Here is a 14,597-nt window from a genome sequence, read left to right as displayed (position 1 = left end):
TAATACTTTTATATTCTGCCACAAATCAATTAATCACTTTCCGTACTTTTTTTGCATTATTTTAATGCTGTTCTGGTTTTTTTAAGTTTTAAGTCCACTAAAAAAGATTGCATGGCAGTTTTTCTAATTCTTTTATTATTTTCTTTTTCCTTTTATATCTTGTGCTCTTTGTTTATTAGGAATAATAGCGCGAATAAATTTACAACTTATTCCTGCTGTAACATAAGTTCCTTAAAATCAGATTGTCCTAACAACTAATGAGATCAGGTTGAAGGTAAATTCTGCAGGAAGTTTTTATTTTTTAGTAATTATGATGAAATTATTTCCAATCAAAATTTAATTTTGCCATGTCAGAGTATTGAGAAAATGCTAATTAAGTCTGGTGTTTGCTTTAAATAAAATTTGGTATTATTTTCTCTCAAAAAGAAACATTAAAGCGATGCGTATAAAATGTTAATATTGAAATTTTGTTATACAGAACGCAAAATATAAATTTGAAAGGACGCTGTCTATCATTGCCAATACTTTGGCACTGCCCAAACTGCAAAAAGCTGTCAGCTCACAAGGGATTATGGCCGAAAATAGGAATCTACAATTGAGCAATGCAAAATCCATACCAAAATTACAGCAAGTCATGCATACAATATATGGGCGCGGGCTTTTTCGCACACAAGCTCATCTTTTCACAGTCGAATTAGCCAACGGGTCGAGGGTGAAATCCCATTAGGGAATCAATTATTTGCGATCATTCCAGCAGTTGCAGAATCGGCTTAGTATAATCTGGCCGCGTTGCCGCTGCGTTGTTTGGTTTTGGTGCAGCGTGTGTACGCATAACACGCTCGGCCGGTCGGAGGGTTTTTTCAAAGTTTCGTGACTGCCTGCCTACATGTGCACATACATCCGATTTGGATTTCCTTCCCTTCCGTTCCGCTACTCGCAGTTGTTGAAGCATTTTATTGTTATTGTGTTTTATAGCTTCCAAAGTTGCCTTGAACACGGCGGGGCATCGCATAACTTAGGACTTTTATTCACTGAGAGAAAGAGCTGGTCTCGCAACCCTGTCCTTCTCCAATCGCTTTTATTTCATCAGCTCTGCCAGCAACTACTCGTTTGCCGCGATTCCAGAAATCTATGTTAATGCAGCGCTGTTGTTATTTGAAACTAGAAAGAACTAATAGTCATTTGCTACACTATCTTTTGATTTATCAAACTTCTTTGCATTTTTCTCATGTAATATGATTCCAATTGTTTTAACCAGAACTTCAATAGTATTAAGTAGTAACGAGAAATGCTTTAAAAAATTTATTGTTGACACGTTTAAAATTGCAACGGAAACTTTATCCACTTGCAACAAGTATGGGACATGAATTTATTAATATTATATACATAATATATCTTAATCAGAGCTTTTATAATTCTAAGAGAGCTTGATTAATATTTGTATCGTTTTGTTTCACAGCGAAAACAGTAACTTGACTGTTATTTATCTTAGTTAAATGATAATACTATTAAAAATGATTTTAGGATTTAAGGAAAATACCACTTTCATGTAAATAATTTAATATAAAAAACGATACTTAAAATATTATCTACAGTTGAAATAATTGTTAGAAATTAAAATTCAAGGAATGTAGCAGTTTAAATAGTTGCAAGATTAACCCGACTTTACAAAATAAAAAAAATCTCTTTGTTTTGAAGAGTGATGCCATTTTTAAGTTTTCTTTTTAGAATAAAAATGTTGTCTCGATTGCATTGAAAATTTCTTCACGGTAGACCTCACTCTCGATCCTATTGCAAAGGTCGAGCCTTGAAAAGCTGTTGACATGCCACTGTAGATCCGGTTATTTTGTTGGCGCAGATGTTGAATTGAGAGCAATTGACATCAAAGTCGGGCTAAATTTCGAGTCAATATTGAGTGAGTCTCTCTCTGCATCCTTTTTCCGGCAACGCACCCACGCTTTTTCGGCACGGCAAAGAAATTCTTGGAGGATAGCGTTGCGTCCGCTTTGCTGCAAAGTCAAACAGCCAACAACTTTCGCTGGCTGGACCTTGTTTGATTTGATCAAAAGTCTCGGCCGTTTACGCGGCTGGCAAGAGGCATATAATCTGGCGGCGCATATCTCGCCACCCTCCTCATCCAATCCGCACATGGACACGTAGAAAAGCAGATGTATTCGGAGAATTCCCTGTTTGTCTGGGCGGCTTTGCAGCGATTCGGCTGATGGAAGGAAGATCCATCTCGGCTGCTGGGAGCGGCGTCTCGCGAGCATTGCTGCACGCGCGAGTTATGTCTCAAAAGATTACGTGCCTCGCATGCTATTTTTCGCCAGCCCACCTTGCTATATTGCATTGAAATATTAGACCGAAGGTGCGACGGGAGTCCCTTAACAGATACAACTTTTATAAGTCTCGACACAGCCATTTGTGGCCTGGCTGCTGCTGCGGTCAGATTTAGGCCCCGAACTATAAAAAGTACAATAAATTTGGCGTCTGCGGCGCAAACTTCTTTCAAAGGACGATTTTCGGTCGGTGGAAAAATAATGTATCGTGCCCGACCGTAAGTGAAATTGGGCATTTTTATGATAAGCATGCGGCTCCTCGAGGGGATTAGATCTAGATCCCCCCGGCTACGTGATGTGTTTCATGTAAAAAAGTTAGTTTGATCAGATCTGATCCGGGCCGGCCGTAAATAAATAAAATCCCGGTGGAACCAAAGGTCGCGTTCGATTCAAATTGCGAAGCCTCTCTCAAATTAGAAAAGTTCGCTTTTTGTGTATTCATGCGGCATTGTTGCAAATAAAACCCGTTCGAATTGGCCTGTCATGGAAAGTAATTGGCCTTTTCCAGCAGATTATGCCAAGGTGAGTAATGCGAGCGAATTCAAAGGCTGCGCGCTTCATGAGCATTCCTCGCTCGATCTGGCCCTGAGTTGATCGCGGACGACGAGAAATTCTATATATCCGCTGAAGTGGCACTTTTTGCAGCACTGCATTCTTCCTTCCCTCTAGCAGCGTCTCGGCACTGTTGTCTGACACTTGATTGCTCGTCTCGAACAACATGTTGGTTTAGCTCGATCTCTCTCGCTCCGGCCGATACTCAAGTCAAGTGTGGTAAAAACGGATGGCGTGCTTGTGTTCTTCGAGAAAATGGACTCATTACTCTCGGTGCGTCAGAAAGGAGGTTAATTTTATGGCGGTAAAGTGGATAAATTTTTTCTACACCAATACTTTCCGACTTGAAGAATCTCATTTTCCACTGAGTATAGCTAAAATTGCATTTTATATTTTCCTTACTCAACTTTTAAGTTAGTATTTTTCTTTAATCATTTTCTTGATTATTTCTGGTTTAAATTTAGAATTATCTAACTTAAAATATTGAAGACAAAAAAATGTTTCTTCTCCAAGGAGGTAAAAATTTCTCAGAAATGAAATTTAAATTAAATCTCAAATTAACTCTTGTGAAATAATAGAAAAAATTCAAATATTTATGGTTTAAAAAATCCCGTTATATCAGGATTTTTTTTACTTCTTGTATCTTCTTGTTGTGATCTGTGCTTCTTTTGATTATGGACGACTGTATATCAACAGAAAAAATTAAATATATGCTGAAATATAAGTCTAGAATTTTAATTTGGACTTTGGTTCCAAAATCAAAATCACGATTTGCTCCTAAATCGTAGAACTAATTTGAATTTGGTGCGTGACTCTATAAAGCAGTGTCAAAGCATTGCGGTGCTGCGGCGGAACGATTTAATTGGAGCACCAGCAGTTGGTAATTGTAGTTGTTTCTGATTGAGAGAGGATGTATGTACAGGCAGCAGGAGAGGGACGGAGGCAGACCATACTTCACTACAGTGAAAGTCATCAATATCGATAAAATGACAGGGACACTTTGATTAAATTTGAGTCACGCCGTGGTTTTGATTTATCATTGGGTGCAGTCAGTCGAGCGGTGAATGCATTAGTCTCGATTTGCCCGCCATTTGCAAATTGCTCTGGTGCGAGTGAGTGAGTGATTGAGTCGTTAATTCGGGAAAAGTCATAATTGCATCTTGGAGTGGGTGCGAGGAGCGCGTGCGAGGAGCGAGATTTAGTGCGCAAGTTTGGCCTGTTGTGCAATTAACCGAGTTGGTTCACTCGAGACACCGGCAATTACTCTTGCGAGCCCCTCGGGAGCCGGATAAATAGTAGCTCTCGCGCTTCACGCACCGCGCTCGCCAACGAGCAGACAAACGATTCCCAGCCTTCAAACGAACAAACGAAAAGTCACTCGCGTGCGACAAATTTGCATTTCGCCCTGCGCTCGCCGACCGACCTTTGCCGACTTTTGCAAATTTTACGAGCGCACTCTCATAAAATTCTATGTGCGCGCCCGCCGCTCTCTTTTATTGTGAATTTATAATTTAGAGCTGCGATATTACGAGGAAACGCCGAGTGAGAAAAGTGTAAGTCAACATTGAGCGGCAGTATTAAAAATTTTGTGGCCTCTTTAAAAAGGCTGCGTGTATTCGGCAAATATGCCAGTGAAAATCCCCAAAATATTCTTCCGGCCGGGAGGATTCCAGGGGAGCTTCCATCCGCGTATCAATTTCGTTACCGATTTTATGACTTTATAGATATTGAAGGCAATTTCGTTTCGGTTCCGTTGACAAAGGGGAGGGACCGATTGCAACTGGTTTTATGGGGTATGCAACGTGCATTGCACAAATGACAAGCAGGCTGCATAAGAAAAAATTAAATGTTGGATTGAATGAAAGTATAATTATACATTCTAAGAAATAAAAGTTACAGTTAAAAATATTTTTAATAAAAGATTTCCCTCTAACAAGGGATTAAATATAGCAGCCCCAATTATGTGCATTCCGTTCACGTCTATTTTCACTCATCATTTCTCTTTGCATGTTCTTTGTTTCAAAGAAAAGCACTAATAGGCCGCGTGAGAGAACACATTTGCCTTTTGCAAATATCAACATCAAACTACTTCACCGCGCTTTTCGCGTTTGATGCGCTTTTCAGCGGATTCAGATCATTCTTTCCTTTTTGCCTCTCGCGCGGTGTGTGCTCTCTCTCTTTACAGCCTGTGGGTTGAAACTCATACACGGCTGCAGCGGGCCCTTTATTCTTGCGCGCGCGGCCTCATTCATCTTGTAATCCCCTTTAATTAGTCATCAGTCAAAGACTGCGCGAGATGAATGGCTAATATGGGAATATCGCCGCGTCCTTTGTGCTGAAAACAGGACTGAGCCGCCGCTCAATTTGAGCGAATGTGTGCACTTATGTAATTTTCTTTCTTTCTTTCCTAACATATATGCCAATATAATGTGGAACGATATTCCCCAGCTTTTTGTATCAAAAGCAGCAGCACCTGGCGCTCAAATCTCACGTAGAAGAGTGTCACAATAATTTTCGAGGGGACGTCTTGGGGAACTGCTTTCGCCGCTTTTTGCGATGGCCAGCACGTATGGCCGTTATGACCGCCGGGGGTGCGGAAAGCGGCGACGACTCAATTCGGCCCATTGGCGCTAAGCCGCCCTTTATTTATATAGCCGCATTTCTCTCATTTGCCTGCTGGCCCAGCTTTCTTCGCCACGCACCTGTACTGCGGGTTTCTTTCTTTTAATGCCTTTTGAATAAATCCACCATTACCCTCTTTCTCTTTTATACTGCGGCGATTATTGCTGGCCTTCCGCCGGGTATTCGCTCGTCCGTGATTGCAGACGAGAAACCTTTAAACTGGAATAATATGGCTAGGGTTAACAGTTTTGCTCAATCCCAAATGAATCCCACACGTTAACAAATTTAGATAATCTGTTTTAATTTTGCATACAATTCGGTATATTTATTCATCTTCCAAAAATTTGAAACTTGATTACTTAGCGTTGCTGTGGAAGTGGATAAAAATTGCAAAAATCGTCTTTAAGATCTTATTTAGAATAAGTTTAAGGTTCTTAAACAAAAAACAAAACAGAACGTGGATAATATTTTCTAATTGAATATATTTTGATCATACAATAAATTTATATTATTCTGAAATTTACGGAAAGGGTAAAATGAATATAAATTTATATAATATAATTATAAATACGAGAAATAATTTATACTGAAAAAATTAAGCTTTAATTATATTGAATTAATAAGGACAACGACAATAATTAATTAATATAAAATCAATTTCTACAAATAAAAAGCTATGCTGCTGTTTACTTTGAATTTAGAAAAAAGAATTAGTAAAGTGGAACGCACTTTGATTATATCTGATGGTAAAAGTACTGCTGGCTCTACGATTTGAATTCACGCGTGTTCATGCGCATGCTTGGCGGCGAATCGCGTTTCAAAAGCGCTCTTGAAATTAGGAATTCTTTTGCACGGCCTTTATCGCCATGATTTTTTCGTCTGCTCTCGGGGCAAACAAAAGGGCGCTTGCGAAAAAGCAATATTGCATTTGTTATACATGCAGCCAGCCGGTTGCGCCGCCGCTCACCTTTCAAAATTCATTGTTTCCCTCGCGCCCTTGAAGCTTTCCGCTCGGCACTCGGGTCGTTTTAAATTCCGAATTCGTTTCTCCCATCTCCTATTGCTCACGAACACACTTTTCATTTCCACGCCATTCGGCGATTCTCGATTGCCGGAGAGTGTGAGAGATAAAAGCGCGCATCCTCACTATGTTTTTTTCTGCTTCTATTTTTAAAAAGTCTCGATTTCCTCATGAACTCAAAGGGTCACTCAATACAGTAGAAAAAATCTGGATAAATGAGTTTGAATCAATTCAATTTAAAATCGTTTTTATGAAATGATCAATTATCTTCTGCTTATTATTGAGGTAAGTTTATTTGTTCAATTGTTACAATTATATTGAATATATTCAATATTTGACAAACAATTTGTTTGAAGGAAAGAGAGTTGCTGAGGTGAACAAACAGAACCAACACTAGAAAGGAATTCGATAAACTTTATATTTTGACATAAAAAATAACCAAGCATAGAGTCATATCAAGTGGAAGTAGATAATTCATCCAGAAATTCTGATTATTGATGATACTGGATAATATAACAATGCATTATAATTATAGCATTTTACAAGGAAAGTTTTACGATATTGCAAAATTCTAAATTTTTTTTTAGCAATAAGACTAACTATTCTTGAAAACTAAATTGTAGACAGAATTCAAATTTTAAATTTTGAAATTATAGTACGAGAGGTACTTTAAAAAATTTAGATAATATTTTACCTGATTTAATTTCATCATAAATTTTTTATAATAATTTAATATACTTGATATTTTGTTAAATAATTAAAAACAAACTTTAAATTCTTTGAGTAATCCGCGCGGTTTCTTTTATTAGCCTTGTAGGAAAAATTATGAAGTGAAAAAGTGATCCGCTGAGTGGTTTATTTTTGTTAAAGTTTTAAGTCACATCAATAGCAATGGATGTGTCAGCTGAATAATTTTCACAAGGTATTTAAAAGAAACCGCGCATTTTAATCACAAGAAAATTTAATAAATTCCACCGTGTAGGAACTTTTATTTAAAAAAAATCAAAACAATATTAACAAAATTAGTATTTCAATAAACACAAGCATTAATTTTTATCGAACTTGCATAGAACGTGTCCGTAATGAAAATTAATTAGTACACGTGATATTACACGCTTAGATTTGCTGGCACGTTGTGAATTAATTCAGCTCATCTGCATTGGCGCTTGGCTCACAGGTGGCGACGAAATTGGCTGATTAGTCCGCTCTGATATATCCCAATAAGATTTCGATCGCGACAAACGGTCTGGCTCGCTGCCCGTGTGCAAGCAAACGTGTTCGGCGTGCCGAGCTGCCACTTTAATCACTTGGGCGTTATGATAAATTATTTATGCAATTACTATTGAGCCGCTCGGCCGCGTGCATACACATGGAACTCCCTCATAGCACTAATTAGCCACTATGTTACTATTAATAGCGAGCGAGCCCGCGATATATATGCAATTATTCTCAATAAATTGGGCTCGGCTTGCGCGCTGCAGCTCTATTACTTAATTCCAACGGCAAACAAGCGGCGACGCTTTCAGCAAACAAAGCGTCGGACACGCCGCTGTAATTAAACGATTGCCTCAACCAGCCCCTGCAGTGCATCTTTTGTTCTTAGTATATAACACTGACGCAATAACCAATTAAAAGACAGATGAATTGGACGCATTTCAATGATAATAAATATAGATTAATCTAAAATATTTAATTTTTAGTACAAGTCAAATATAAAAGTTTTCTAGTTTTCAATTCCGTTGCTTCACAAATTCCTTTCAAAACGAGAAAAAAATGGAAATAGTGAATGAATAAATGTAATTAAGAAGAAAATCTGTTTATTGTATATTATGGGTCTTAAATTGTGGTATTCAACAGTAAAAATATATTTTGCATCAATTCAGCAGTTTAATTTGATATTTTTCAGTAAAATTTTTTTTTATTGACAACCGGGAAAAACCCCTTAAAAATCTGACTTCATTGCAACGGCCGCGTTGCATCAACTTTTATTGCACAGGAATTGTCATGTTCAATAATGTGGCATTAAGTTAGTTAATTAAAAAGGGAATATTAAAAATTTAGCTCCACCACATTAATCATTAGTTTTTCGACGCCGTAAAACAATTTCCCATTTGATTTTAAAACAGAAATTGTATGAATTAAGCTGCATTAATAAATTAATATATTTTTTGCTCTTTTGCACACTTATTTAAAGTGAAAAATTTCACCTGTCACTGGCAATGCATTACTCGTCAGAGACTTGGTTCCATCGGCCGCGCGCTGACAAATGAAGCTTTATTGCTGTCAATAACAGTGAGCGAGCGAAGGGCCGGCAGCGGCTTTATTACCTTTTGCTGCTGCAATTATCACTGGCATGGCCGGCCCGCGCAATTATGATTTGGGAGGCGGCCAATTAGCAGGGGGCTGCAAACTGACTCACCCTGGCACCCTGCGCTGTCTCGGCAAACAGTGAAATGAGTAGCTGCGTCGTATTTTTAGAGATATTTGAAAACTTTGAAAACTTGAAATATTTAGGGCGATGCAATTTGAATGCCGAGTTGCTTTGCCTGGGCCAGGGTAGGTTTTCGGATCGACCTTATAATTTTTAAACAAATTTGTTTTCCATAATATTGAATATCTTTTCAAAAACATGGCAATTGACTGGAAAATTCTGACTTTCCTCCAATTAGTAGGGCCATTCAAATTTTTTTAACAGCGGATAGAAAATAATTTTTGCTCTCGTGCACGTGGGCTTCTGTATGAACTCTAAAAACCGGAATTCTCTAACGAGCAATGATGTCCCTGCTCATCCTTTTTGCGGCTGCAAAAAAGCTCCACCGAATAAAAAGGCCGCGGCCGGATAGCGGGGGACAAAGTCAGGCGCGGCGATCATCCGTCCGTCCGCTCCGCAGCATTGCTACTTTTTATATTAACGATGATGATAATAGTAATAATAGGCAGACCGGTTATGATCAGCCCAATAAAATCCATGCAGACTCGTGTATCGAGTGAGTGAGTGAGAGGTCGCGCAATAAAAGATGATCCGCTCTTTGAATGCATTTATCGTCGGGGAATTATATTTATTGCCCTAGCCGCTATTTTATCCCCCACTGCCCGGGTGCGGCGGCGTGCACGGGCCCGTGAAAATGCTAAAATTTAATGTGCCGAATATAATGCTGAGCAAACAGACGCTCGGAATTAAGCGACCTTTTGCACGAGGTCGCCCTCCCGTTAATCCAGCTAAAAATATCAAATCGGCCCTCTTGTTTTTGCCATATTAATTAATAAACGACCTAACGAGAATCACTCCTGACCCAACTGTTTCCTTTTGGGGAAATGGGAATTCTCCCACGAGAACTGGAATAATCTGAATTTCCTTCAACTCAGTAAGCTTTATTCATATAAAATTTTAATGCAAATAAATCGGTGGAAAACTAAATCATTAAATATTTAAATATTATAATAAATAAATAAATAAATCTGGATTTTTTTCCTTTTTAGATTATCCTGGTGTTTATTAAAAGGATTCTGCAAAGTTAGACAATTTTCAACTGTTTTTGTGATCCACTGAAATAAAAATATGTTTAGAAAAATTTTAAGAAATTGCTGTGTATATTATTTTTAGCGATAAAGAAATCCAATGAAAAATTTCTCCATGTACATATATTAATATTATTATTATGACAATGCTTGATAAAATCTTCTTCAACAGAATGAAATCATAAACGGTTAATATTCTGCCGACAAACGTATAAGTACATTCGTAACAAAATCTTTTCAGTGCAAACACTTATGAGCTATTTTTGAGTGTAAACTGCAGAGGGAAGGGCTTACGCTTGTTTGGCGTTTCGCAATATTAAGAGGCTCAAGTTGCCAACACACGAGTATGTGTGTGTGTTGTGCGAACGGGGTGTAGAACGGAGAGGTCTTTTCGCCGGCGCGCAGAAAGTGCCTCCGGGCCGACAACAAGCAGCGGCAACTACTTGTTCTTCTCTGTGATGTTGGCTGGCTGCTTTGAGTGCCGACACAATAAAAATGACTTGCGATGCCGCCGCTCGAATTACACGTTATAATAATGTGCCGAAAGCAGGCCAAACTGAATTTCGATGAACACACACGCGAGAGCTTGCCGGCCGCTTGTACCGAGAGCACACACGAGAGAGAACCAACGTTTAAGCCGCAATTAATGCAGCGAATGCTGCGGAATTTATATGTGGAGGGTGCTTTTAAAACTTTGCCGCGCTTTTTATTGCACGCCGAGTTTAACATCCAACGCAGTGCTTATGTAAACATTGTAATTACTATTTGAAATTATTAAGTTAATGCATACACCAGTAAATTTAAAGGGAATTTGCAAAACAACACTCTGTAGTTTAATTTTTCATCGCGTTTTTTAGAGCAGAAAATTCGCTTTTTTTTCGGAAAAAGATTACAATATGTTTGATATATTACAAGTATTCGATGCAGCTGCAGCCGGTTTTGCTAACTAAAAGCAAGGGAATGGCGTCCAAGCTGTCTATTATGTTATAGTATGAGCAGTGGAAATTTTTCGCGCTGAATGAGAGAGAAAGAAAGGCTAAAATGAATAATTCATCTGCAGGGTAGATTATTCTGTACAAATTAATAACTCATTGAGAACCAGTCGTGGATAAGTGGCGCAAAATGTGCATTGTGCCTCGCAGTATATAGAGGATATTTTATCACCAACGAACAGTTCCGCAGTGATTGGACCAGCGGCTAGTCAAAGTTCACTGATTGATTTCAAGAGTGAAGGCGCAGTAGTTAAAATTATAAATGAGCCTGATTTAATGGGAATGCATTCATAAATTTTAAATTGCGTCATTTACTAAATAGAGTTATCAACTTTCCATAAAATACATTTTTATCAAGTGATGTTTCTAAAATTTTATTAACTATGTGTATTTCAGTGAAAGCTTGGTGCATTAATTATTGATCTATTATTTAATAATATAATTTATACAAACCTATACCAAAAATTTCCCCTAAAGTAACATTTTTCTCCTGTAAATTTCAGTTTTGCATATATCAAAGCCCTCCTGAATCTTTAAGAAACCTTGAAAACAAAGTTTTTATGGCATATTTAATTTATAGAAAACACAAAAGACGCGGTAAAAATTCATTTCCTTTAATATGAGTACCAGATTTGTGGAAAGACTAGGCAAACCACGAAATAAGACTGTCAGCCGTTGTGCTTAAATTCATTATCACAACTTCAAAGGGTCTAACTGAGTCTGGAAATGCTGAAACCAAACATAAAGAGCTTTTGCAGAAACTTCGCTCATTCAAATCCAAGAGTCACGCTACGCAAAATTTTCCTTAGCAACCATTGTTAACCAGGGGGGCACTTTTAGAAATACAAAATACAAGGCCAATTACTGAAGCGAAAATAAGCTGATTAGCAACAATACCACAAAAAGTCCCGCCGCAAAGCGAAACTGGGAAAAGCGCGATTTGCAAAGAGAATTTATACATCAGCAATGGGAAAGTCGGAAGGTGACTCACCAAGGGCGGGGGTGGCGGCCGCGAGGAGCACGAGGGCGACGCACCACTGGAGCATCGGCCGGCTCATGTCGTCTTCTCGGCGGGCATGACACGTGTCGCGGCCGCTGCTGGAGGGACGAGTGGTCGGCCGTCGACTGACTGACTCGCAACACGCTCAGCCTCCGAGGGTGAAATCGATCCGGGCGGTGGGGGCGCGCGCACCCTCCGAAACGACCCACGTGCTCTTATCGCACCCCGGTGTTTAAGAATACACGAAATAATACCTGTTGAGCCGCCGCCGCCCGCGAGAGGTGACGAAAACGAGAAAGCCGCAGATAAACAGCCGCCAACTTTCTTTTAAGAGGATCAACACTCAAGCCGCTCTTCATCCACCGACGCAATTTTTTCGCCTCCTGATTAACTTCTCGGGCCCTTTCCGGATTCCACCATCCTTGCCTCTTATATTTTTTAAGTTTAATTAACTTTGTGTTAGGTGCGAGTTGCTGCAGGTATTTCTGGAATTTCTCGCACTCCGATAGCAACGTCAGTTTGTGCAAGGGAGGGAATTAAAATTTTTCATATTTGCCGGATGTTGCAGAATATTACATGTGCATTTTTTTTTTTAAATTCTTCTGTCTTGACTTTAATTTGAACATTCCTGAAAATCGGGGAATAAAATTTAATTATGCTGGACTTGCTGGAGTATTAAAAGGTCAAAATTTATTTTCAAAAAGATTAAAAGAGTAACTGAAGCTAAAAACTGAAATGCTGAAGTTCTGTTTGGCTTGCGAGAGAAGGAAAATTGTTTTCCATACAAATTTTTAACTAGAGCTGTGATCAAATCTCTGCTTGATTTGAGCAAAATGCAACTCGAACATCAAATTTGTCTCTATAACATTTAATAAAAATTACAATTAGTGTTCTGAAAAAATCAATTTACTCTATTTTTAATAAATAACCGTGGGCAACCAATTTAATTAGGAATGCTTTTAATGAACCGTTCCGAGTAAACACACACCTTTTCTTGTTTAAATATTTTCCTTTTCTCAATAATATCGGAGTTAAAAGTTTCCAATATCCACGGTGGTGGCATAAAACTACCATTCCGTATTGCGAGTTAAACGTGAGCGTGCGCAGCGAACGGAAATGAATGAATAATTTACGCAGTACGATGATGAGACGGATTCTCATCGCTCCGTATCTCATCTCGCTCGCTCTTGGAAGAAAACACCAAAAGCAACTCCAAAGAGAACTGTCGGCGTAGCTATATACCGAGTGAAACTTTGTAAATGTATTGTTTGGCGATGAAATATTTACCAGAGGCAGTTGTTTGATGGAAAACAAGAGCCCCTGGGACTTTATTTGAGTTAGATTGCTCATTTGCCAATAACAGGCGCTCGCGCACGTCTTTCCGAGGGCGCAAATGAGTTGGCAGCATCAATATTTTAATTAGTACTTCTGAGCCTTAAAAAGCAACAACCCGGGAAGTCATGTTTGTTTAATTATTTATATTAAAATTTGGTGCTGAAATAATTCCTCGTGCGAGTAGCCGGACAGCAAGCGGATGCATATTCCACGCACTCTCTCTTCATAAATCATATCCCAAAATCCACCTCCGGCAAAAATCATTCTCTGGACAGGAAAAACGAAAACAAACAAATCAGCGTGCGTTTTGGAATGAAAAATTATTATTCCATCTCCCTCACAGAGTGGAAAAGCAGCGAGCCGGCGGAAACGAGAGTGATGGATTGGAACGCAAACTCTGGGGACTGAATGGGGCCAGCAAAGAATGGTCCTTTCCTCGGGTCGGTCAGTGGGCGGCCGGGCCATTTGCCGCCCCTCGAGGGCCCATCAAGATGCACGCCAGCTGCTTTTAATCCGCGAGACGGCTAACCAAAAGGGCCGCCGGCGCATTCCGATAATTCGCCCTGGCAAGCAACCGAGAGTGAACAAGCGGCGAAACGACGGGCGAGAGTTGCCACAAAGCAGCTATGAGGAGTGCAGGCGCTAATGGATGGTTTGTGGCTGATTAACTAAAATCTACATTATTTAGTAATTCCCTTAATTGGCTTAACTTAAAACGCCTAATGCTTAATTGTGATTGAGATTTTAAAATAAATAAAACACTAACTAAAACTAAATATAATATGTGGTTTGGGCTTCGCCAGTTTAGGCCAAAACGGTGAAAGAAACAAAAAAAAACTGTTCAATTATACATACCTTGTTCTCCTCTCCATATTTATGCCATGTTTGCTCTAAAGAGACCTATAATGACACGAAAATTAAAATTAATGCGCAATGCAGACAAATCAGTACTTATAGTACTCATACCTAAAAAAAGGTGCGCTCATCATGACTCAGCTTGTATCACGTAATATGTATGTATATTTTCTATTTTCTCACAAAAAATTTGGTTAATTCGGCGTAAAAAATCTAAATTACTTTCAAGCATTAATTAATGAATTTATGTATTCACTCACGGAAAGTCGGCGATCGGCCGCCGACGAGCGAAACAAATGGGTTTCTTTTCGAGAAATTATTTTGTATGCGTCATGCTTAGCTGTTAATTGTTTACGATTTCT

At 38.9% G+C, this 14,597-nt stretch overlaps 1 protein-coding gene across 5 annotated transcripts in view; it reads right to left on the bottom strand.

The window, feature by feature from the left end:
- The window catches only part of LOC132203275 (lachesin-like), a 41,811-nt gene extending 27,242 nt beyond the window's left edge, over window positions 1–14,569 (bottom strand). For 3 of the 5 annotated variants that reach the window (XM_059630928.1, XM_059630929.1, XM_059630930.1), the window contains exon 1: window positions 12,037–12,165. In XM_059630928.1, the coding sequence (XP_059486911.1) occupies window positions 12,037–12,103 (67 nt within the window). In that variant the 5' untranslated portion in view covers window positions 12,104–12,165. Of the gene's footprint in view, window positions 1–12,036; window positions 12,166–14,235; window positions 14,281–14,346 lie in introns of those variants that run through there. The other 2 variants (XM_059630932.1, XM_059630931.1) reach the window with 1 other exon arrangement.
- Between the last annotated feature and the right edge of the window lie 28 nt (window positions 14,570–14,597).

The sequence above is a fragment of the Neocloeon triangulifer genome, unplaced genomic scaffold, assembly GCF_031216515.1.
Source record: "Neocloeon triangulifer isolate White Clay Creek 2 clone unplaced genomic scaffold, ASM3121651v1 ptg000017l, whole genome shotgun sequence".
NCBI lineage: Eukaryota > Metazoa > Arthropoda > Insecta > Ephemeroptera > Baetidae > Neocloeon > Neocloeon triangulifer.
Note: the sequence above shows the minus strand (reverse complement) of the source record. Positions and strands in the feature narration are given on the sequence as shown.